Genomic DNA, 26,304 nt, shown 5'->3' with positions numbered 1-26,304 from the left:
ATAGTCGACTTTTGGCATTATCTTTCTTAGACATCATTGTTACCATTCAGCAAGTTTGTGGTAGTTGTGAGTCCACCTTAGGTTGTCCATACAAGGCCTTCTAGTCATTGTTAGTCATTGTTGATGCATTTGCCGAGTGGTAAAGACTGTTGGCGATGTTGCCTTCGAGTCGCTTAGTCCTCGCCTAATTTGAAACAAGTGTTTCTATTGACGACTAAATGACCAGTGGTATGCATGCATGTATGTCCTTACAGATAACATAGCGTGAGATTTTGCTTATTGAAAACTTACACTTGATGAACTAGAATTTTGATAAAAAAAATAGCATTCAAAATGGAAATAAATGTCTCCCAACACGTCAACATACTTAAAGCTATACTTGTTGTCACATAGATTCTACAAAACATGTCAAATGGAACTATTCGTGTAATCCATAACCGCATCAAGTCATTTTTAATGTTTTGCACTACTTAAAAAGGTCGGTAAGTGAAACACTGTAGACCTTTTGCTATCATAATAGTTTGTTTAAATGTTTTTCTTCCAAACAAACAAGGGCTTGTATGAACGCCAATGGCCAGTGCTGTCTCCTGCGAGATAATTTTCAAAAAGCAAGCATTATTTTTGTTGTAAAACATTCTATTCCCTTGGACAGAACTCAGAGAGGAGGTTTTCTTGCAGATAATCGACGCAAGTTTGATTGACGTTCTTACGTTCCAGCCTGCTTCGGGAGGAGCGAAAAAAAGATAAATTATTAGGACTGGCTTACTTTACGGCCACCATCATTCAAGGTGGGTGCGGCCACCAACAATCAAGGTGGGTGCCGCAACCAACATTCAAGGTGGGTGCCGCCACCATCATACAAGGTGGGTGCCGCCACAATCATTCAAGGTGGGTGCGGCCACTTAAAATCAAAGTGGTTCGGCCACCAACATTCATGGTGGGTGCGGCCATTAACATTCATGGTGGGTTCGGCCACTTACATTCAAAGTGGGTTCGAACACCAACATTCAAGGTGGGTGCGGCCACTAACATTCAAGGTGGTTCGGCCACCAACATTCATGGTGGGTGCGGCCATTTACATTCATGGTGGGTTCGGCACTTACATTCAAGGTGGGTTCGGCCACCAACATTCAAGGTGGGTTCGGCCACCAACATCCAAGGTGGGTGCGGCCATAAACATTTAAGGTGGGTTCGGCCACTAACATTCAAGGTGGGTTCGGCCACTAACATTCAAGGTGGGTTCGGCCACCAACATTCAAGGTTGGTGCGGCCACAAACATTCAAGGCGAGTTCGGCCACTAACATTCAAGGTGGGTTCGGCCACCAACATTCAAGGTGGGTTCGGCACCAACATTCAAGGTGGGTTCGGCCACCAACATTCAAGGTGGGTTCGGCCACCAACATTCAAGGTGGGTTCGGCCACCAACATTCAAGGTGGGTGCGGCCACCAACATTCAAGGTGGGTTCGGCCACCAACATTCAAGGTGGGTTCGGCCACCAACATTCAAGGTGGGTTCGGCCACCAACATTCAAGGTGGGTTCGGCCATCAAACATTCAAGGTGGGTCCGGCCACCAACATTCAAGGTGGGTTCGGCCACCAACATTCAAGGGTGGTTCGGCCACCAACATTCAAGGTGGGTTCGGCCACCAACATTCAAGGTGGGTTCGGCCACTAACATTCAAGGTGGGTGCGGCCACCATCATTCAAGGTGTGTTCGGCCACCAACATTCAAGGTGGGTTCGGCCACCAACATTCAAGGTGGATGCGGCAACTAACATTCAAGGTGGGTGCGGCCACTAACATTCAAGGTGGGTTCGGCCACTACTATTCAAGGTGGGTGCGGCAACTAACATTCAAGATGTGTTCGGCCACTAACATTCAAGGTGGGTTCGGCCAAAACATTCACGGTGGGTTCGGCCCCTAACATTCAAGGTGGGTGCGGCCACTAACATTCAAGGTGGGTGCGTTCACTAACATTGAAGTTGGGTGCGGCCACCAACATTCAAGGTGGGTTCGGCCACCAACATTCAAGTTGGGGTCGGTCACCAACATTCCAGGTGGGTGCGGCCACTAACATTCAAGGTGGGTTCGGCCACCAACATTCAAGGTGTCTTCGGCCACTAACATTCAAGGTGGGTTCGGCCATCAAACATTCAAGGTGGGTCCGGCCACCAACATTCAAGGTGGGTTCGGCCACCAACATTCAAGGTGGGTGCGGCCACTAACATTCAAGGTGGTTCGGCCACTAACATTCATGGTTGGAGATCAGGTTACAATTGTTTACGGTACCAAAGTTATCTACCATTGGAACCGGTAGATATTTATCTGGAATATGGTAGGCCTATATTATTCAAATACTAAAATATTCAAATGCTTTTATAAGCTATGTGCGCGCCCATTAGCGTGACCAATGTTACTTTAAACAAGTGTCACGCAATTACCCATTATGATAATTTGGAAATATTTAAATAAGAAAAAAATGCATAATTTATACGATTATGCTTATTTTACACATGGATATTGTGACATCAATTATTGTGACGTCATCATTTGAGAATGTCATTCCCAAAAGAGTGCTCGCATCTAATAAATGGCGTACACAAATAGAAAATACTATTTGGTTTTAGTAATTAAAAGATCACAATATATTTCATTACTTTGCACCAGTTTTTTTTTCGTTTCTTTGTGAGATATATTTTTCATCCATCACACTACACAGGAAAATTGAAAATGAACTTTTAGATAAACAATCAATTAAATATAATTGTAGAAAAGGGGCAAACAAGGGGAATCTTTATATGCTTAAACTCCTTTTTGTTTTATGTTTAAATTACACATAAATGTTAAATTACATGATAACAAAATTACGTTCCTTGATTTTTAATCTTATATGTAAGCGTGCATTTTCATATATGTAACAGACACAAATCTATGAGGCGCCTTTAAGGGCATTTGTACTCCGATGGAGGTCTATGCGTTAATTTAGTGCGTAGATAAGAAAGTTCAAATTTAGTATAATCTAAATTTTACAGATAAGAAATTTACACAATATCTTCCTATTAACAAAATTTTAAGCCGTTCCTTTCCTTTCACTGGCTTTCTCATATATCTGCAAAAGTAAGTTATTATTTATTATTTCCATTACACAATGATACCATATTGTTACGTTGAGGAAATTCGGTTTAGATCCGCATATTGTTGTTTAGTTTTACGTTATACTGTTTTGCAACGACACGAACTTATTATTTACCTATCTGGCTATCTAAGTGTTTCAATCCTACCTTATTTTATTACACGCACAATGACATGATTTCAATTTCTTCTTTAAGTCCCTGTTTGTTTTTATAGCTTTGTCATGAGTTTTTGTCTTTCGCTGTATCTTATTTTTCTTTTGATTATAATATTGAACCGAGATAAAACTTTGGTTATAAGAGTGTGTGTTTAAAACGAGAATTAAAATGTTAAAGTTGCATTTAATAAGTTTTGTTTTCATATCAGTAACGCAGTAAGGCAGTACATTATGATCTATTTGCGCTTTTAGTTTTTTTTCCCGAAATGCTATTGACCTTTGTTATATAAGCAAAATATCAGTTTATTATCCCTAATAAGTAAAATTAATTTAATTAAATGTTGTGTCAGTACTGCCTTTGCTTTCCAGTAGATTGGTCTACAATAAGCTTATTTACCTTAAAGATATACTATGCTCATCCGTGACAAAAGTATTACACTTACAGAAATTTATTGAAATCCACAAAATGCTTGCTAAATATGTCTTATTTGAAAAAAAAATATGAATAAACTATTTACTGAAAGCTACGTCTCTATTAAAGGACATGCAAATTTAAAGTTGGTCTTTTTTTAAAAAAAAAAACTACATTTTTTAATGACAAAATATATTCATATTGTGACCACTAGTGTGTAGAGTTTAAGACATAGCATATCTACTTTGTGTTGAATCAAAACATGTTTATTTTACGAATATATAAACAAGGAGACTGATTAATAATTATCAATATCTTTTAATATCAAATGTAAGCATAGTATATCTTTAAGTATTACAAATAATGATATAAAACAATCCTTGTAAACTATTGCTTAACATTATAAACTAATAGAGATTTGATATGAATATTTAAATATGATGAACAATAATATTTTTGTTATATATTTCTATTATCGGGTCATGTATCGCACACCTGCCAACAACATCTCATAAATAATTATTTCGTGGTTTTCTGTTTATGTCTTATACTTAATTATATTAACATTATTATTTATACTGTTAAAACATTTGGTAATTTATACTGTAACAAACCTTCCATTATAGACACAATGATAATTTGTCTTTGTTTTTTTATGCTATCGGGTTTAGAATGATTTCACCTTCTTAATGATAGTTTTCCATTGATCTTTACCGTAATAGATAGCTTAACTATAATAATTATTTTTATCCAATAATATTTCAATATTAAATTTATACAATTTCATTATTTCTTCTTTTAGTGCTGGCCCATGCAGTTTTCCTGGCTCTATACCTCATCTGTAACATTAAAGGTAGGTTTTTGTAAAAGCTTGGTCAAGACAAGTGAAATCAGTTTTCATAGACTGATATTTTGTATACATCAATTGTATATAAATTCCCCTTGTTTTCTGCGATCCTTGTCTGAGGTTTTTTCGTCTTGCTGAGCAGATCCAACATTGCATAGGTCAAGTAATAACTGCTTAACTGTTTTGAATATGCAATAAATTTATGTCCCCTTTTTGTGCCTCTCTTCGAAAACATCTTACTATTCCTTATGTGTAAACCAACTAAAACGCTTAAGGAAATTACATTATTCAACGGTCAGGGGCAATCATTGATTGGCTTGCTACTATCCAACAATAATTGTACTTGGTCATTTAAAATAGGCAAAAGTACATCATTAAGAAAGTGTGCATTACTAAAAATAAATAAATAAATAAATAAATAAAAAACATCATGATTTTACTTACAAAACTCATTTTTTATGTTACTCAACATGGGATTATAAATATCCAACACGTAAGATTTGTTTGCAGAAATCAATGGAATGACATGTTTAGAATGCGCGGACATACCAGGTGCCCGTGATTGTGACACAGTCAAAGAATGTGGCCCACACGAGGTTTCTTCTCTTGTTTACCTATCATTTTAACATGTTTCTTTCGTGATTGCATATTTTCTACCGATAGAATTTCATTTATTTATTAAAGTTTTATTGAAATGCCAGTTGATGCTCATGTTTTCAGTCCGTTGAACGTTTGCAGTTTGCAAGTTTATTGTCAATGAACAGTGCGTACGTTTTTGGTCGAAGAAAGGGCTTACCTTACATGAAAAGTTCAGTTGACAAGTAACATTTACAGCTCGAAAAATATTGAACAGATTTTTTTATCAACTGCATGTAGGCAACTAGTTAAATTCTGATATTATTTTAAGTGAACGATACCACTAGATTTTTTCTAACGTCTCCCATCTTTTATGTCCGCAAAATATAGTTTAATCTGTTTGTTTGTTTTGGGTTTTACGTCACAAGGACACAGTAGAGGTCATATCGCGACGTTCCAGCTTTACTGGTGGAGGAAGACCTCAGGTGCCCTTCCTTGCATTATTTCAGGCACGAACGGGTACCTGAGTAGAACCACCGACGTTCCGTAAGCTAGCTGGATAGCTTCCTCACATGAAAGAATCCAAAGTCCCTGTCGGGATTTGAACCCAGAGCGGTGAGGGGCAAGTGCTTTGAAGTCAACGACCTTAACCAATCGGCCACGGACGCCCCACTTTAATCTATTTTGAACAATGTCTTTTACAGGTGTGCTTTTCAACGCAGCTGGTTTCAACATCAGGACATATTTACAGACGCATGGGCTGCAGGGATAGAATGGTTTGTCGATTCAATATATATTATTTTTATTTCAACCATACTTGAAACATGGTATTACAATGATTCACTTTGTAATTCGTTATTTCCACAATCAAATATAAAAAAAGGAAATCAATTTACATTTACCCAAAATTCAACTTAAACAAAGAAAAGAATTCATTCAGAAAGAAATAGGGAGATAGCCAAACAATAAATAACAATAATAAAAAAAACCCGCTTTAAACGAAAACCACAACAACAGTTTAAAAAAACAATTTCATATATTAATATCGAACCTATTGTAATGTTTTAATGCAAATCACAGGTGGGGGATTTTTAATTCTGGCAGGGCAAAATAATGCTGTTGGGTAATCATACGCCAGAACAGATAAACGCAACATGTTATAGAAAATTAAAATTTCACGAAACGCCTTATCAAAAATGCTTGTATTGGAAGATTTTGGTTAAGCATGTGTTCGCTGTACCTTTTACTTATTTGTAATGTTTCTTTTAAAATGATGGTTGTATTAGCAATGCTCCAGTGGAATTGTGCATAAGAGAAGTGACGGTGACCTGCCAGTGTGTGATGGATGTTGCGATTCCCTGTGGTGTCAAGCAAACTTGTGTCAAGATCAAGGTACTAAATTATGCCTCAGAAATCCATGCTTTTTTAATTCTCAAAACATTTTAATAATTGTTGAATAATGGATTTTCAGCATGTAAGTTGTTTAATAACTGACGAAAGTAGCGCTAAATGTGCACTAATGGTGTCGTAAATGTAGCAAATATTAATGCAAACAAGTGGTATTTTGACTTACAACATAATAATTTACTATTATTATAAAAATTACCAACACAGCAAAGGAAGCAAAAGCTATTCCACGTGTATGACAAATGGGTATGTTTCTGAAAACTGGATAATATAATATAATAAGATACTTTTAAATAAACAGTTTTGGGGAAATAGAAATAATAGCATGAACGGGGCATAGCGGTCCTTGAAAACTAATATCCTAACTATCATAAATATTATTAAAATGGCAAAAGACATTTGTATTTTTTCTAATCTTGGCGTACATATTATAACGAACCTAGTTTAACATTGTATTAATGTAATCTGTCTAATGTAAAAGTGAGTTTTTGATGCTTTGAATTTCCCTTTATGTTTCATGCTAAAAACTTTGATCATAATTTAAACTTGTATAAAGGTAAGGAAATATTATATGGGTATAAGGGAATAATGTATCGAACAGTTTAATAGAATGGCGAACAAAAGTACAATCATAAACAATAAACATTTTACTTCACGGTGATATTTTCCATGTTATTTAAACAAAACGCTAACCTAAATGATATCATGCCGTATGTGTATATCTTCAGTATACGAAACAAACCGTGGACCTATTTGTTATAGTTGTGAAAAACAGTTGGAGGACGAAAATTGTACAAAGATCACGGAATGCTCACGTGATTCGGTACTTCTATTTACCTTTTATCGTAGTTTGATTATTAATAATAAATCGACAAGTTGTATCATAGTTTGGAGACCTTTCTATTGAAAATGTGTCAGAGTTAAATCGTTAACATATACATGCACAGTGCGTTAACTGGACTGCATGTATTAGTGACCCGCAGCCCAGAGCATGCCCATTTATTGACACACTTTGCCTGGGGTTTTCTTATTGTAAACACAGAGAATGGGATAGCGATAGAAATATCATATTTGGATACTCGACCATTGCTTTTTTCTATGTTTTATTTTTGCATATGATTTCGTTACTAATGAGAACATCAACACTCTGTTAGCTGAATTATATACGTACAAATCAAATATCCTTCCATATTAATTAGTATGATTCGAATGTTTAAACTATTGACGCGTGTAAAACACATTTATAACATAAGACATAAATTTATTTGGGAATAAATCAACTTAACAGTCTCATAAAGTAAATAGCTGTATGTTTCTTTCATTTATTGCTAAGGAAACCAATGTTGCATTGTTGCTACTATTATGCTGCATCCGCCCTTTTGACATATGCATATACACTAACTACTGTGAACATTCTTTATTTGTTTTAAAGTGAATAAGTCCATATTGGAAGGTCTTGAATAACATATATAATAATGTCGTTTATGTTTAAGTTACAACAAAATGTCTTACTCAAATGCAATTAATAATCATGTTGATAGTGTGTCATAATTATGTCACAACAAAAAAATGTAATAAATGGAAGTTGTTTAAAAGTATAAGATACATTGACCCCATGTGATTTATATTTAAATATATACCTGATAATAAAATCGAACAATACATTAATATTCAAAGTATAAATGTGCATGCTAACTATCTAAACATTATTGTTTTAAGAAATATTTTATACGAATATTCAAATTATACAGATCTATTATTTATAACGATATTTGAAATATTTACGCAAAAATTGTTTAGCAATCAACTCTTATGTATTAACATATTGCGAGACCTAATCGATGTAACATATTTGATTAAATGCAAAATTCTTTGTTTTCCTTTTTATCTAAAGGTTTGCGTTGAAACTTATGCTGAAAGCTCAACGGGTCACAAGCTCAGGAAAACTGCCTGTTTTAGCAAATCAGTAAGTTTTAAACCTAGCAAATTATGTTTACAGAAACTCATTAAAGTAGGTCAAACATTACAACAGAAGAATTTACGATGCTTATAAAAAGCGGTACAGAAATTTTGGGTCAAATTTCAAAATTCGCATATTATTATTTTGGCATTTGCGTGGTAATATAAAACGTTCACTATCTCTATTAAATTGCGTCTTCATTCCGTTTTTCTTTACTTTTACAACAGAAAGTTTGATACATCGAACGAAATACATGCTCTTAAGTAACAATATTTCATGCAGTTGATATTTCAATATACATACAATATATCAATTTAGTTTCATTCATTTTAAAAAATCATTTAATCGAAGTGGTCGTCTCCTTGCCCGTGATCATGCGATGGGAGATGCCGCCTTCCCTTGTTGACTTTGTTTTTCGTGTTCGTTATTTTACGAATATTTGAAATGAAATATTCTTCTATTTTGACAAAACTTTAACGCTTAGGGAGGGATACTATTTTCCAAATAAAACGTGCATACACTGACAAATCTGTGTCCCTTAAAGTCTCTGTAATAATATGTTAAAGTTCAAATATTATTAGATTAGATCAAGTATGAAACCCATCAAATGATATTACCGATCTTTTAGTTGCCCCGTTTCTCTACAATATGTGAAAACTATGATCTTTACTTATATATATTTGATTCTGTATTTTCCATTAGATTTGTGAGAGGATTTATGGCTCAAATTCATTCCATCAAACAAATACGACATGTTTTAATTGTTGCAAAGGTGACTTATGTAATAGTCGTTGTGACATGAAGCTTCCAGCTACAAAACCTCCTGTTGTTACTGTTACACAACCAGCACAAACGCCAACACAAGGTATGTAGATTACACCGCCATTCAACCAGCAACAAGGGTTAACACAAGGTATGTAGATTAAACCGCCATTCAACCAGCAACAAGGGTCAACACAAGGTATGTAGATTACACGGTACTTCAACTCGCAACAAGGGTCAACACATGGTATGAAGATTAAACCGCCATTCAACTAGCAACAAGGGTCAACACAAGGTATGTAGATTACACCGCCATTCAACTAGCAACAAGGGTCAACACATGGTATGTAGATTACACGGTAATTCAACCAGCATAGTAGTCAACACAAGGTATATATATTTTATAGTTATATAGACAGTGCAAAATTCAACATAATGAATGTAGATTATACCAGCACACATGGTAACTACAGATATTCTATCGTCATCAACGAACACAAATATAAAATATCACCAAGTATGTATTTTTTTCCTCGTGCTTATTTCGGGTCAAGGGTCAACACAAAGTATGTAGCTTATTACAAAGGTTAACACATAGAGTGTACATATTACCGGTATACAGCCAGCACAAGTGTCAACACAAGGTTTGTTGATTATACTATAAGACAACCAACACAAAACATAACAATATATGGAGATATTACCTTTGTAACAAGTAGAACAAATGTCAACAAAAGGTATGTAATTCTACTGTTATAAAAACAGCCCAAAGGTCAAGCACAATTTGGGATTATACCGTAATACAACTGGAACAAAGGTCAGCAAAAGGAATATAATTGTATTGTTATAAAACAGACTCAAAACGCCAAGATATGTACATATATCATTATAGAACCAGTAGGAAGGTCAGTGCAAGGTATGTAAATTTACGGCGACACAGGAAGCACAAGTGTCAAAAAGAGGGTAAGTGCATGCAGAATAAGCTATGAAACAACCAAATTTAGGGTCAACATAACTTAAAGTTTAGTAAATTATACCACATAACATACAAACATAGTTCAGCACACGATACATTAATACTAATAATTTCGAAATTAAGTGGCTCGAAAGTGACTTCTGACAAAGCAAGAAAAACAGTCAACAAAAGGTATAATAAGCAACAGTGTGAAAACACCAAAGGCGAATAAAAGTTGTTTTTACAATACGGAATCCTGTATAGACAACACATTATTTGTACACGTATATCAGCCTTTTGATCACAATATAATTTAAAAGAAAATGATAACTTCATTTTATGTTTGTTTTCTAGCTTTTTTATTCTGCTGAAAATGTTCCAGTTTTGTTGGGTCATCAAGTTCTCTTTGTTGATAAATAAAAGTCGGAATTAATCGGTGATAACCTCATTGATCTATGTATGCATCTTGTGAAACAAATTTTCAGTTTTTAACCAGTATTTAAGATTAATAATATATGACAAATGTTGCGGTTCGGATGAGAATATCTGTCCTGATGGGGTGGGGGGGGGGGGGGGGGGCAATGTGCGACAATGAGGCTTGCATATTGTATCATATTGCATATTAATTTAAACTATTTACCTTAATAAAACAATTTTCCATAAAATTTTATATCATTACACCAGTAACTATTTTCTAACAACAGCGTATGAAATTAACTTCATTCATAACGGTAAAAATTGCATCATCCTAAGCATGCCATTGTTCAGTGGCACAAACCATGCCAGATGAAATTTCGGCATAGATAAAACTAACGGAAACGCCAGGCTGATATGCAAGAACATATCTTTTTTAAGGTTTCCTATCTGCCCTCTCGCAGATTAGAATTTTAATTTTGGATTTATTTTTTAAAACAACAGCAGGTTGTACGGACAGCACACCGGAGGCAACGTGTAAATTGGCAGCAAGTATCGTCTGTACAGACCAGATCCATGCTCAGAACGCCAACTGCGAGCATTATTGTGGATTTTGTTAATTATTTGATTAAACAAATACTGTGAACATTCTAAAAATAAAATTAGAAAAATATTCATCATATTGTTTTAATCGTCATGCCACTTTACGTTAGAAGGGTTGTGGTCGAGTGGTTAATGCTGCCGACTTCAAAACACTTTTCTCTCCCCACTGTGACTCCATTCAAGTGCTTGATTTCTTTCAAAAAAAACAAAAGAAAAAAAAAACAACAGAAAGCTATCTACCTAGATAGCGGAAATAGGTTGTCCTACACACGTACAAGCTTGCGCCTGAAGTCATGCATGAAAGGACAACATTGGTCTTCCTCTACCAGTTAATCTAGAAAAAAATATCAGTAGTATTGATGAAAATGACGGACGGTATGACCTAGCCGGATAAGTTTTCTAAGGTTCGCTTTCCGCATAGGGTCAAACCCCGTCAGTTGCGATCTGTTCTTTTTATTGAGCAAGAAACTTTACACTCATTATCCGGTACTAATTGGATCCAGTTCCGGATTCAAGAGTGTCTCGATGAACTTTAAGATTGCTACACAAGTATTTTGGGTGGGTGTCGAAATTTTTTTTAGCTTTCCTGTTTTGTTCCTTACTTTTCTCTTGCCGGTTAAACCTGTCAGTCATTATAGTCTTATTTCTCCATCATTCTGATTAAAGTCAGCTCCTTAATTACGCTACACATTAGGATCTGACGATCACCAATAGGTTGTCACCTTCTCTTGATCTTTCAGACAGCCAATCATTGGCCAGCTTCCACAACTTTGAAATCGATGCGGTTTCTAATTCTTACCGCTGGAAATCCAATACTGAATTGGTAACTTTCACGATTTCGATTACAAACCTGGCGCTGTTCATATAGCCGACTGGTAAACTGGCAAAACAATCTTGCCCATTAAACATTGAGTCTGATATTTCCAGTTTATTGTTTCAAATAACTTCAAACATTTTTTTCTCAAGACTTTGTTTTAATTCTACAGACAACGATATTTTATGCTCCGTCTAATGTCTTATTTTAAAGAACGGTTTGATCGCATGACTAAAAATATTTTCTCGGGAAATCCGAAGCACAATGTTATGAAGGCGAAACAGATATGTGGTAATAAGATCTACATGTAAGAAATAAGTACATCTGGATTTCAGTCAGATTGATTTCTCCATGTGTCTCTAATGAAGGTGGTACATGCATCTTTATTCTGATTTTATTTATGTATTCTTTAAAACGTTGATGTCAATTTTGAGAACTTTTTGTGTAGATCTATATTCCATGTATATTATATTGTATATTGCTGTATTCATGTAGCCATGTTATGTGTCTGTTTTTATTTGACAATATGTGTCGCAGCTCAAACGAAACAAAGGGACTCGTTGACTCTGCTGTGTGTTCTGGACCAGGGGTGGAGATGTCTGTAAAAAGACAAGTAAGGGGATTCGCCAACAATCTTTCAATTCAAGTGCGCATGCGTTGTGCAGATTAGCGTGGAAATAAAAATATTAGCAAGAAAACATATTTGAAGAGATTGAAAAGATAATAAAATACTATTATATATAGGTAACGGCTATTGGATATGGGATATGAGCCATGAGTGTATGAATTAAAGAAATAACTACAGAAAACAATAAGGGACATTGACAATAACATATAACTATAGAGAGACACACATGGGCACAAACAAAACAAAAATATATAGCGCTTGGCAATACAGACATTGTAAACTTGACCCTGTGACATATGGAAAAATAAATAAAAGAAATAAAAACAAAGATAAATGACACAACAACAAGCAAAATTTAAAAGCAAAACAATAAGAACATCAGCAAGAAAACATTAACAGACGCTAATTTATATGTTGGTTTATTTATATTTATGTTCCCGTCTATTTTCAAAAATGACGCAGCATTTACTTTATTTTAAAGTTGAATAAATTATTTCTAAAATGTCCAATAAACCCTAGACTTCCTTTTGTTTCTGAAAAGTTTCTAATTTCCTTTATAGATTTCGAAAGATTACATATTTGAATTGTTCTTCTACATGTATTTATAACATTCTATATATCATTGGCCTTATGCATGCTTATAGTAATTGAATCTTCTACATATATGACAGTTTCATACCAATATCAGATGGTAAAAATGGTGATTGTCAATGCCTGTCGCAAATATTGCGAATATTTCAAGTTTACATTTATAGTAATGTACATTGTTGTTTTCTTTGTTATACTTCTCCGACGGTGTCAATGTTATCATGCTTCGCGTGTATTTCATATATTCATTCTATCTATTTTATGCGTGCATTTATAAGATAAGATCTTTTGTATGAGTTCCCCGACGGTGTGGTGATTGCACGCTTATTTCGTCTTGTTATAATTCGCATGAAGGTTAATGCTTATCCCATTTGTTTTGGCGTGAAAATTATACTATACATTCTGAATCTTTTAGTTGAATCCTAATTTGGGGACCTTTCTGTTGAAAATATGTCAGAGTTAAATCGTATACATATACATGCACAGTGCGTTAACTGGAGTGCAGGTATAAGTTACACGCACTCCAGAGTGTGCCCATTGAGGTTTGGGGTTTACATATTGTGCCGGCAGAGAAAGGGAAAGCGACAGAAATAATCATATTCAGATGTTTGTTCATTGGTTCCTTTTTGCCGGGTTTCATATTGTGACAACAGGGAACGTGTTTTTATGTTTGACTATGATACAAAAGAGAAAGAACATCAAAACACTCGGGAATCTGAAAAATACTCGGGGGGCTACGCCCCCTCGTACAAATCAGATAGCCTCATGTTTTGATGCTTTTTCTATTACATAATTTACAATGCATGTGTTAGGGTTATACCAGAGGACTGGAATTAAACTCGAATAAAATAAAATGTATTAAAACAAAGATAAAGGATTTATCCAATGTTATTTTTATAAAAATAAAATAAAGGAAATTCACAACAATGCCATCCTTTCCCTCGATATATATTTTAAACATTTTAATAATTAAAAGATGAAGACCTGCCCTTTTTATATTCAAAGTGAATGTTTAAAACAAAACATGGGCGTTACCTTTCCAAAATTTTGGAATGTTAAGTTAAGTGTTACGAAAACGATAAACATGTACATAAATATGTACAATATACATATACATAACATAAGATAAAAGTAGACATGTATTGAAAATTCTTATCTTGATTGTTGAATCTTTAAGATATTAAATGTGTCGTTATAGTTTTAACGGCTTTTCACATATTTAGAGTAATCATGTGTAAGTTTTTTTTTGTACCATGACTATTTACTGATTGCTAACTAACAGTATTTTATATTATATGTAATAGGCTTGTTTTGTTAAGGTACAATGTACTTTCTTCTAGAGATGCTAAAAATTTAATGTTGGGCGTTAAAATAAGTATGTACGAAATTATATTCATGAATGCATATAAAGTTTATATAATAGCCTCAATAATTCATCTTTCTACAATATGGGGTTGAATTGTTGTTACAATTAAAAGTTATGGATGTTTTGTCAATCTTGTTTGAAGGAAAATGTGATAAGGGTTGGATAATGTTGTCGCATTAAATGCTTATCATTATTGTTTTATTTCAGTGTCTATCATATAGACATTATTGTTTTTATTTGTTTGAGTTACAGCGACTTTTTCAATATAGGCATTGTAGTTCAGTTCAGTGACTTTTATACAGATACTTATGCTATTATCGTTTTATTACAACGACTTACTTCAACACGTACATTATTGTCTTTATTGTTCTGTTTTTTCTCCGTCTATTATTTATTTATTGTTTTATGACAGGGCCTTTTTGTTTATAGGCATAATTGTTTTATTTCAATGACTTTTATACAGGCACTATTGTTTTATTTCAGCAACTTTTATACATACACAATGACTATTGCCTTTATTGTTTTATTTCAGCAACTTCTATATATACACAGTGACTATTGCTTTTATTGTTTTATAACAGCGACTTTAATGCGAACATTAATGTCTTTTATTACCGTATCTATTTCAGGGACATATATACAGATATGTTGACTTTAACTATTAAATAAGCATTATTGTTTAACAACGACTTTTATTAAGATACTATTATTTTAATACAGCAATATCTTATGAAAAACATTCTTGTCTTCATTTTCTTATTACAGGGACAATTATACATTGACTCTATTTTTTATTAAAGCGAGTTTTATATATGCATTACTGTTGACTTTATTCATTTGTTACAGCATTATTTGTACAGTCATTATAGTTGTCTTATGTTTTTTTAATAACAGCGACTTTGATATAGACAATATTACACAGACTTTATTGTTTTATTACAGCAACATTTATACAGATATTATAGTCTTCATTATTTTATTACAGGGACGTCTACACTGTCCGTAGTATTTTACATATTGATTGCAATTGTACAAGGTAAGCAGCAATTTCTCCTTATCCAATCTGCTTCGTAACAATGGTCATGCCTCTTATATACATCTACCTGGATTCCATATTTGCTTTAATTGTAAATCGGTTACAAAAGAAATCAACTACATCATTGTCCTTTATATTATATGCGCATTTCCCATGTACCTTCATATCAACCCAACATCATTTCAATTACTTAATGAAATATATTAAACTGATTAATTAATAGGCGCTTGAACGAAGTATTTCAATTCCATTGTCTAAAACCATTTCCCTCAGTTTACAGTTTACAAAGCATATTTCAAAGTGAATGAGGTTAATTACAAAGATCATATTTTGTCCATTTTTTAATTATTTTTTCTCTTATTTATTTAAGTTATTTACACTTAGTACTTGATATAAGTGTTTTTTTACATATACCCTACATATATTTGTGTTGAATGAGTGTTGGTTAAATACAAAATGTATTGTATTGAACGAGTTGAATCAAGTGGCATTTTGAGAACGTTTTACGACCATAACAATGTTGACCCAAACACGGTCTATAAATATAATATAGTTTAACCTACCTAAAAATAGTTATAAAATAAAGACGGTTTACTTTAAAAAATTGAGGTGCCAAGATTGACACCAACAATAATACAGCAAGGCTATAGTGCAAAATCATAATTTATACTAAATAAATATATACAATTTCAAAGCTATAAAAGTATTCCTTCTTTAAGACCTATTAAGTTTTGTATGTGAAGCATTTTATTTTTATGTTCTAAATCGTTTGTTTTCTTTTGTACATTAACAATTTCATGCAGGTTTATATGTCAGAAATATAATCATATAACATAATTTGTTATTTTTTATTTCACATTGTAAAAGGTACACAAGGTGATTTATATTGCTATCAATGTGCAGATGTCTCCAAAGCACGTGACTGTAGCGTCGTCAAGAAATGTGGACCAAATCAGGTACATGTTGTTGTTTTTCTTAAAATAACGTACAGGTATATATATGCTTTAAATATATACTACTGCTATCTTTAGGTAAAATACTTTTGTTTTGGAATGTCTAGGAATAATACGTTATATATTTCACGGAGAGAATAATATGTGAAATACTATTTATTTTTTTCTAAGGATATTATGTCTAGCAATTTTCTTTTAAACACAAGATTACTTGGTGTTTTCTTTTTTCTTTTACAATTGTAATAGATATAATTTTTAGCAGATAAAGGGGTATATCATGAAAAAAATTGTGAATGAAAAAAATCACAAACATTTGCCTTGAATATTTTTTTTTTTAATTTTAATATATCCGTTTATTTTGTATTGCATTTAAATAAAGATTTCCACCTAAATGATGTATTTGTTTCTTTATCATTTCTTTGGTTAGTCCGTTAGGTTCTATACTGGTAGGGTAGTAAATACCGGTCACTTTTAGTTTCTTGTTCCTGGGTTGTGTGGTGTGTTGCGTTAATTGAGCGCTGCCTTTCCATGTTGATCTTGTTTATCATATTTTAAGCACATTTAGGTTATTTATTCTTCTATATAAAAGGTGTGTTATTCAACCCAGAGGATTACGACAGATGGGCATATATATAGGAAAATGGGATGTCGAGATGTATCGGTACGTCTGGATTATTATACTCGTATTTGCACAGCTGATTCAGAATTATTGTTTCTTTTTTACGATATGATACTCTGCGATACGATGCGATACGATATGATTTGATATGACATGATATGATTTGATATTATATAATATTATTTGATATTATATTATATAATAATATCATTACATATCATATCACATCATCACATCACATTAAAATATAGCTTATCATATCAAAATATATTATATTAAATACTTAGTTAAGTAACAAAAAATGCAATCACTTAAATATGCGGAAGAAAAGGTAGCACTCCACACTAAATTTCAAGTTTCTGCCGTCAATGTCCTACAAGCAATATGTCTAATAAATCTTATCCCAAACTACACAACCTGGAAAAAGAAAACACATTTTGTTAAGAACATATATGTCATAACATTGCAAATATGTAATGAAATCATCCCATGTGCAACAGTCAGGCAGTTAAAAAAATTCCAATTCATTCCGTAAAAGCCAAAAATCTATAGTGGTCCGAGACCCAAAACAACATTTTTCGTCCCTCCGGCAAAAAATACCTGCAAATATACGGACTACAGAAACTCTGTCACTGCCTTAGCAACTCCCTATGCATGCAAACTATCACAAAGAAATAGGTGCTTGGCCTTGTAGATTTTTTGCTATTGCTGAAAGTTTGTACCCCCCTGTAAAATCACTTGTTTTCACCGAGCATGCTGTTTAAAAGCAATGTTTACAAACAATGGCGGCCTTGACATCTATTATAAACAGCATGTTATTTCTAACCATGTTTTCGAATTTGCCAATGATCATATTACATGTTACAAAAACAAATTTCATGCTGAAAATGCATTTTAAAGACAACCAGTCATTTAAATCCACAATAGTCACTATATCCATGAAATCCTCCCTGGCCATTCGAAGCTGTGGCTTCATTTAGTGTGGTGTGCTGCCAAACAATTTAAGACGCATATGTTAAAATCAGTGTATAATCAACTTAAAGCTAACATTGTTTCATTGCTGGCGTTGATGTGTCAATTTACTTGTTCTTTTTTTATCATTTTTATCCTTATTCCAAAAATTGTTACAGTGCATTTTTGCTGTATATCGACCTCTGTTTAGCCATTATGTATACACAACTTTCAATATAATTGTTTTTCTCCGAATAAAAAAAGCAATGTAGTTCAACAACCGGTATTGTTGGCAAACGATCTTGGTTCAGTGGAGAATTGTCAGAAGATGTAAACGATGTGGCTTTGAGAAGTTTGGGTGATACAACTTTGTGTGATGCATGTTGCCAGTCTAACATATGTCAGCCTCAACTTTGTAATGACGAAGGTTTGTGAAACAGTCTTTACAGTCTTTATTGATAACATATCTCTTATACATTTTAAATTTATACCTAAAAATGTAAGTTTCCCTTGGATACTAATAAGACCTGAAATCAATGATTTTCCATTATACTGTTAGAAATTGTCAATGAATTTTCCATTTGAGTTAACTTATAGATAATCATATTAAGGTTTCCTAGCAATTAATGTCAACAAATTGTACAGTTAAAAAGAAATTTGTAAGCAGGAAAAAACCATAATTTCCGTGAGTAACAATGCTTGATGGAATTGTGTATGTATCCTTGAACATCACATACAGTAGTATAGATATCAATAAACTTCCCAACTGATTTCAACTGAATAAAACGAATTCTTGAAATTTCAGTACATTAATTTTGGATCTTCATATTACCGTCAACAACATTACTATTCTTTCGCAAAATCTATGATTATGACGAACGGCTGCTTTATCAGACACGCCCTTCGTATATTATGGTAGTTTTATGGATTCTAATTGGTGTCTGAAACTGAATATATAATTATCATATATAATTTATCATACATTCGGCAATATAAATTTGTGCACAGTAATACCAGTGACTGAAAGCAATGATGCATCTCAGTCAGTATTCCTAAACATAAAAAATGTAAACAATTAACAGTTAAAGACATACCTGTACATAGGTCTGTTATTATCAAGGGCATTGTATTTTCTTATTTTCAAAGATTAATTCCAATGTTATGGACAACAACATTTAACAAAACAATTACAAATAAAGCAAATTACAAACTAGGAAGATGTAACATAACTTACTTGAAAACCATAACTAATTAAATGTAAATTAAGGTATTGTTCGCCAAATAGCGTATCACTTTTATGAAGAGTAATCATTTCAGTAAGGAGACAGCCTGAGAGATTCGAAGGTCCATGGGTTCGAACCCATGAAGATGTATTTCTTTTCATTTTTTTTGTCTTTTTTGTTCTTTTTAATTTGTCAGATTATTGTTCTCTTTCTTAATTTATATATAAAATTTGTAATTAAAAAAAATGTTTTATATAGTAAGTTTTTACTGTGGAATGTGTGAAATGGGATGGCATAACGAATAAAATGATTATAATTTAAGATCAGCATGGTTAACTTTCTTTATATTTTGCAGCAAATGTTAAAAAAAAGTTTCTATAAAAATATTATTAAAAATATTTGATGCCCCGATTACATTTGACAAAATCTGAGGTTTTTTCTTCTTATCCAACCCTCTTCTTATTTGATGTAAAATGATAAGTACCTGTCTCAATTAACAAACAAATATTATCATATACATTTATCATTGGTTTATTTAAGAGTTAGTTCTTTATAATCACTTTTCAAGTGTGGAAAATATTAATTTTTCTACAGATAATGAAAACATTATTGTTGTTCAAAACTGATTCAAAATTTGAACTTTATTAATTAATATTTTTCAAACAAGATTGTAATTTTGGTATTTTTTTATATTTAATAATATAAAGTTTAAAACGTCCTTTGCAAACATTACGTACCCGTATATATAAACACTTGTAAAGGGTTATTGTTTGGCAATATTGACATGAGACATTAAAAAAATTATTGACCATTTGTTGGTAATACAACTATATATCTAAGTTATGTCTTTTGTTAAACTGATTTACCTTCCTTTAACCCTAGACAAAATGATCGTGCTTAAAGCAAAGAAAATAAGAATCCCTAACGAATGCACAACACTGTAAAATTGAAAATGTTGCATACTCGTTTTGATTGAACCTGCTCATGGACGGTACTGTCAAGTGCAAACTATCGTCCACGCCCCTAGCTTAGGCTTAAGCTGAATTAAAATTTCAACACGTTATTGTTAAATTTGGAATTTAGAAACATCCGCTAATTGTTCACATGGCGGTAATCATGGAACTTTTAATGTGACACAGTAGTGCCATTCTATGATCCCCAAGTAATACATAGCTTGTGCCCTAAACGAGAAAGGGGTTCAAATGCAATATACATGATGTTCTTTCAGAATATTTGACGAATAGAGGACCAATATGTTTTCACTGTAGCGCCCAGCCTGCGGACAGCCCATGCACAATCATACAGGAATGTTCTAAAGATGAAGTACAGTTAAACAAACACTTTAATTATGATCCCATATTTTAGTCAGTTCCAAAACTCAAAAGTGTTTGCTAATGACTTCATGTAGGACTTAAGTATAGTTACAAATTTAAAGCACAGTATTAACTGATCAATCAAAACTTGTTTTTATATATTTACATATTAAATGAATTTACAAAATTAATTTTTATCACAAAACGGGATTATATTTAAGAATAAAAGTATGACATATTCGCCATAAAAGATCAATTCATCCAAATGATATCAATTCATCTCCATACGTAAAGTAGGGGACTGAGTTGGTTATTTAATTAAAAGTAGGTTCGAACTTTGCAGGTCAACAAAAAAAAGGAAGAAAAAAAAAGAAAAAGAAAACCCTATATCTTACTTTGTTCATAAATATACCCGATAATAAGTTATTAAATTGTTCTAGAACAAACAATAATTATTCATCATATAAATGTTCCTTCTTAAACACTTAGAACCCTAGAACCCTATTAACATTATTGTTTCAAGAAATAGTTTATAAGGATATGCTATTTTTTATCAAGATATTTGAAATTATTCTTGATATTTGAAAAAAAAAATATCACAACTGTTGACCAATCCACTTTAAAGTGTTGAGATATTGCCAGGTTAAATGGATTAAAAAATATTTGTCAATGATTAAATGCAATCGTCTTTGTTGTTCTTTTTGTCTAAAGGTTTGTGTTGAGTCTTACGCCCGCAGCCCAAGCGGTCAAAAGCTCAGGAAAACTGACTGTTTTAGCAAATCAGTAAGTTTGAACTTAGCAACGTATGTTATCAAAAGCACATTGAAATAGGTCAAATATTGCAAAAAGACTTAGCGAGACAAAGAAAAGAAAAAACTGTAAAATTTGCATTGTGTTGTGCTTGCCTTCGCGTAGTAATTAAAAAAAATATCACCTGTATGAAATTGCGATTTTGTTGCGTTTAACTTAATATTCACAACCTTGAGATCGACGCCTCGAAAGAAATGTATGACCTTAAATAACAACATTTTATGCACTCGATATTTGCAATATCAGACAAAATGTCAATATATTTATATTCTAAAAATCATTTTATCAAAGCTGTCTACGTTACATTTCGAATATTTGAAATTAAATATTCTACTTTTATGAAAAAATATGCATAGAGAGATAAAAAATACATATACTGACAAACCTCTGTCCCTTTTTACTCTTGTATCAGTATGTCAAAATTAAGATATTAATTGACAAACAACTTTGGCCCTATAAACAAAACATTACGGTATGAAACCCACCAAGAATATTACATATATTTTAGTTGCTTCATTTCTTTACAATATGGCAATCTCTCTTTATCAATACATGTTTGGTTTTGTCTTTTCCATTAGGTTTGTGAAATGATTTATGGCTCAAATTCATTCCATCTAACGAATTCGTCATGTTTTAATTGTTGCAAAGATGACCTTTGTAATAGTCGTTGTCACAGGGAACTGGCAACAACAAAACCTCCAGTTGTTAGAACGACACAATCAGCACAAGGGTCAACACAAGGTATGTAGATTAAACGGTAATTCAACCAACACATTAGTCAACACAAGTATCTATATTTTATCTTCAGTCAGTGCAAAAATCAATATAATGAATGTAGATTACACCGTTATTCTACTAGCACGAACGTAAACACAAGGTATGTAGATTAAACGGTAATTAAACCATCACACTATCAACACAAGGTATCTATATTTTATCATCATACAGTGAATAAATAAATAGATATATCGAATGAAGATCATACCGAAATTCAACAGTTGAATTGTTTACCAACACACGGTTTGCAATTTTAACCCCATGTTAATTCAACACAAGGTATGTAGCTGATAATGTAAAAAGCGGCACAACCACAACAATTGTATATACAAGGTATGTAGATTTTATCGCTATACAACTTGTACAAATGACAATCCAAGGAATGTAATTTTTAACTCGTGCTAATTTCGGGACAACGGCCAACACAAGTTATATATCTTACACTGCAACAGACTAAAAGTGAAAGTGAACACATGAAATGTTTATAATAATTTTACACAACAAGTAACTGAGTCAACACAGGGTAAGTAGTTTCTGTAACAACCAGCAGGAAATACCGACGCAAGGTATGGATATATTATCGTTATACAACCAACACAAGTGTCAACAAAAGGTATATTGATTAAACAATGAACACAAAAAATACACAATATATGTAGACATTACCATTTAACAAATAGATTAAAGGTCAACACAAGGTATCTGGAATATACCGTAATATACTGGAACAAAGGTATGTAATTGTACTGTTATAAAATCAGCGCGAAAGTCAACACACAACTTGGGATTATACCGTAATACAACTGGCACAAAAGTAAAAAGAAAATAAGTTTGTTCTTTAATATAACAAGACTAAAGGCCCATACAAGATATTTTGATATTTTGTTATGCAACCAGCAGGAAGGATAGTGCAAGGTATGTAATGAAACAGCGAAAAAAAGAATCACAAGGGTCAAAATAATGTAATTGCATAAAGAACAAGCTATTAATCAACTCGATTAAGGTTTAGTAGATAATTCCACATAACATACAAACATAGTCCTACATACGAGATATAGATACTTATTATGTCGATCACGATAGTGAATTGTGAAAAAGCACGGTAAGCTGCCAACATAAGGTTTAATAAGCAACAGTGTGAACAAACTCAAGGGCGAATAGGTTGTTTTGCAGCTACGGAATCCTGTATAGACAACAAATTATTTGTACACGTATATCTACCTTTTGATCACAATGTTATTAAAAAATATAATGATGAATTCATATTATGTTTATTTTCTATCAGCAGAATTAAATAATATAATATTATTTAATTCTGCTGATAATGTCCCGGGTTTGTTGGGTCACTTTGTTCTCCTTGTTGTTAAGTAAAATTGGAAATGAATCCGAAATAACCTCCTTGATCTTTGTCTGTATCTTGTGAAACAAATTTTCAGTTTTAAATAAGTACATAATTGTCTCAGACTAATTATATCTGTCATATGTTGCAATTTGGATAGAAATACTCGACCCGAGGGGGTTTCAATGGGCGGCAAGGAGGCTTGCATATCCTACATATTGCATTATAATTTAAACACTTTACCTTAATAAAAGAATTTTCCATGGAAATTTATGTCATTACACCAGTAACGTCTTCCTTACAACAGCGTTTGAAATTATCTTCATTCATAACGGTTGAAATTTCATCATCCTTAACATGCCATTGTTCAGTGGCACACCCATGCCAGATAATCTTTCCGGTATGGATAAAACTAACGGAAACGTCAGTCTAATATGCAAGAATATATCTTTTTTGAACGTTTCATATGTGCCCTATCGCAAATTTAAAATTTTAATTTTGTATTTTTTTTTCAAAACAACAGCAGGTTGTACTGACAGCACACCGGAAGCAACGTGTAAACTGGCAGCAAGTATCGTCTGCCAAGACCAGTTCCGCGCACAGAACGCCAACTGCGAGCATTATTGTGGATTTTGTTAATTATTTGATTAAACGAAGACTGTGAACATTCTAAAAATAAAATAACAAGAAACATCATATTGTTATATTCGTCATGCCACTTTATAATTTTTGAAGAATTCGTTGCCGACTTGTTAATGATGCCTAGCTAACCCACTCAAGTACTAGCTTGCGCATGAAGTCATGCATGAAAGGACAACATTTGTCTTCCTCCACCAGTTAAACTAGAAAATATTATCAGTAGTAATAATAAAAATAATCTACGGTATGTCCTAGTGATAAAAGCGTCGGATAAGTTATCTAACAAATCTAGAAAATATTAATAATAAAATTAAAAATAAGTTATCTAAGGATCACTATCCGCATGGGGTCAAACCCCGTCAGTTGCGATATGTTCATTTTTATTGAGCAAGATACTTTACACTCATTACCCAGTACTGATTGGATCCAGTTCCGGATTCAAGAGTGTCTCTTTGAGATTAAAGATTGCTTCACAGGTGTTGAAAGTGGGTGACAGAAATTTATTAGCGTTCCTTTTTTGGTCCTTACTTTTCTCTTGCCGGTTATACCTGTCAGTCATTATTTCTCCATCAATCTGATTAAAATCAGATCCTTAATTACGCTACACATTAGGATCTGACGATCACCAATAGGTTGTCACCTTCTCGTAATCTTTCAGAGAGCCAATCATCGGCCAGCTTCCACAACTTTGAAATCGATGCGGTTTCTAATTCTTACCGCTGGAAAACCAATACTGAATTGGAAATTTTCACGATTTCGATAACAAACATGGCGGTATTTATATAGTCAGCAGGAAAACTGGCAAAACAATCTTGCCCATTAAACATTGAGTCTGGTATTTACAGTTTATTTTTTTCTCAATTTAGTTCAAACATATTTTTTCTCTTACAGAAGCCAACACTTTGTTTTAATTCCACAGACAACGATATTTTATGCTTCGTCTAATGTCTAATTGTTAAGAACGATTTGATTGCATGACTAAAAAAATCTTTCTCGTGAAATCCGAAGCACAATGTAATGAAGGCGAAACATATACTGTCTGTGGTAAATTATCAGAAATAAGTACATCTGAGATTTAGTCAGATTGATTTCTCCATATGTCTCTAATGAAGGTGGCACATGCATCATTATTCTGATTTTATTTATGTATTCTTAAAAACGTTGATGTCAATTTGAGAATTTTTTTTGTGTAGATCTATATTCAATGTGTATTATATTGTATATTGCTGTATTCGTGTAGCCATGTTATGTTTCTGTTTTTATTTGACAATATGTGTCGCAGCTCAAACGAAACAAAGGGACTCATTGACTCTGCTGTGAGTTCTGGACCTGGGGTAGAGGGGTCTGTAAAAAGACAAGTAAGCGCTACAATTTTTTCTCTGCAACAAAACCGTGGCCTGCGCCAATTAAAGTGTGCAGATTAGCTGGGAAATTAAAATATAAGCAAGAAAAGATAAACGAAGAGATTGAAAAGGTTATAAAGTACTAGTATGTATAGATAACGGCTATTGGATATGAGATATGATCTACGAGTGTATGACTAAAAGAAATTAATATTAAGAAAAACAATAAGAGAAATGGACAATAACATATAAAATTAGAGGGACACACATAGGCACGAACAGAACAAAAATATACAGCACTTGGCAATGCAGACAATGTATACTTGGCCCAGTGACATATGGAAAAAATAAATAAAAGAAATAAAAATAAAGATAGATAAAGCAAAACAATAAGAACATCAGCAAGAAATCGAACGCTAATTTTATATGTTGGGTTATATTTATGTTCCCACTTATTTTCAAAAATGACGCAGCATTTACTTTATTCTCAAGTAGAAAAAATTCTATCTAAAATGTCAAATAAACCATAGACTTGCTTTTATTTTGGAAAAGATTCAAATTTCCTTTTATAGATTACGAAATATTGCATTACTACATTTATAACATTATATATATCATTGGCCTTATGCATGCTTGTAGTAATTGAATCTACTACATATATGACAGTTGCATACCAAG

The 26,304-nt window shown here is 32.9% G+C and overlaps 2 protein-coding genes across 2 annotated transcripts; both read left to right on the top strand.

Moving 5' to 3' along the window:
• The first annotated feature begins 2,977 nt into the window (after positions 1 to 2,977).
• On the top strand, positions 2,978 to 11,297 carry LOC132728410 (uncharacterized). Its single transcript, XM_060714056.1, has 9 exons — positions 2,978 to 3,119; positions 4,506 to 4,556; positions 5,061 to 5,146; positions 5,831 to 5,902; positions 6,413 to 6,518; positions 7,262 to 7,356; positions 8,428 to 8,499; positions 9,196 to 9,358; positions 11,129 to 11,297. Coding segments are annotated over exons 1-9 (762 nt in total). The 5' UTR covers positions 2,978 to 3,118; the 3' UTR covers positions 11,245 to 11,297.
• Positions 11,298 to 14,396: 3,099 nt separating this feature from the next.
• LOC132728409 (uncharacterized) lies at positions 14,397 to 24,337 on the top strand. The gene is made up of 9 exons (XM_060714055.1): positions 14,397 to 14,491; positions 15,609 to 15,659; positions 16,527 to 16,615; positions 17,202 to 17,273; positions 18,447 to 18,609; positions 20,634 to 20,728; positions 21,430 to 21,501; positions 22,107 to 22,269; positions 24,168 to 24,337. The coding sequence occupies exons 1-9, from the start codon at positions 14,488 to 14,490 to the stop codon at positions 24,281 to 24,283; spliced, it is 825 nt and encodes a 274-aa protein (XP_060570038.1). The 5' UTR covers positions 14,397 to 14,487; the 3' UTR covers positions 24,284 to 24,337.
• The last annotated feature ends 1,967 nt before the right edge of the window (positions 24,338 to 26,304 follow it).

Source organism: Ruditapes philippinarum, unplaced genomic scaffold (assembly GCF_026571515.1).
Source record: "Ruditapes philippinarum isolate M1 unplaced genomic scaffold, ASM2657151v2 ctg1501_1_1_1_1, whole genome shotgun sequence".
Lineage (NCBI taxonomy): Eukaryota > Metazoa > Mollusca > Bivalvia > Venerida > Veneridae > Ruditapes > Ruditapes philippinarum.
The sequence above is the reverse complement of the archived record's forward strand: the minus strand, read 5'-3'. Positions and strand labels throughout refer to the sequence as shown.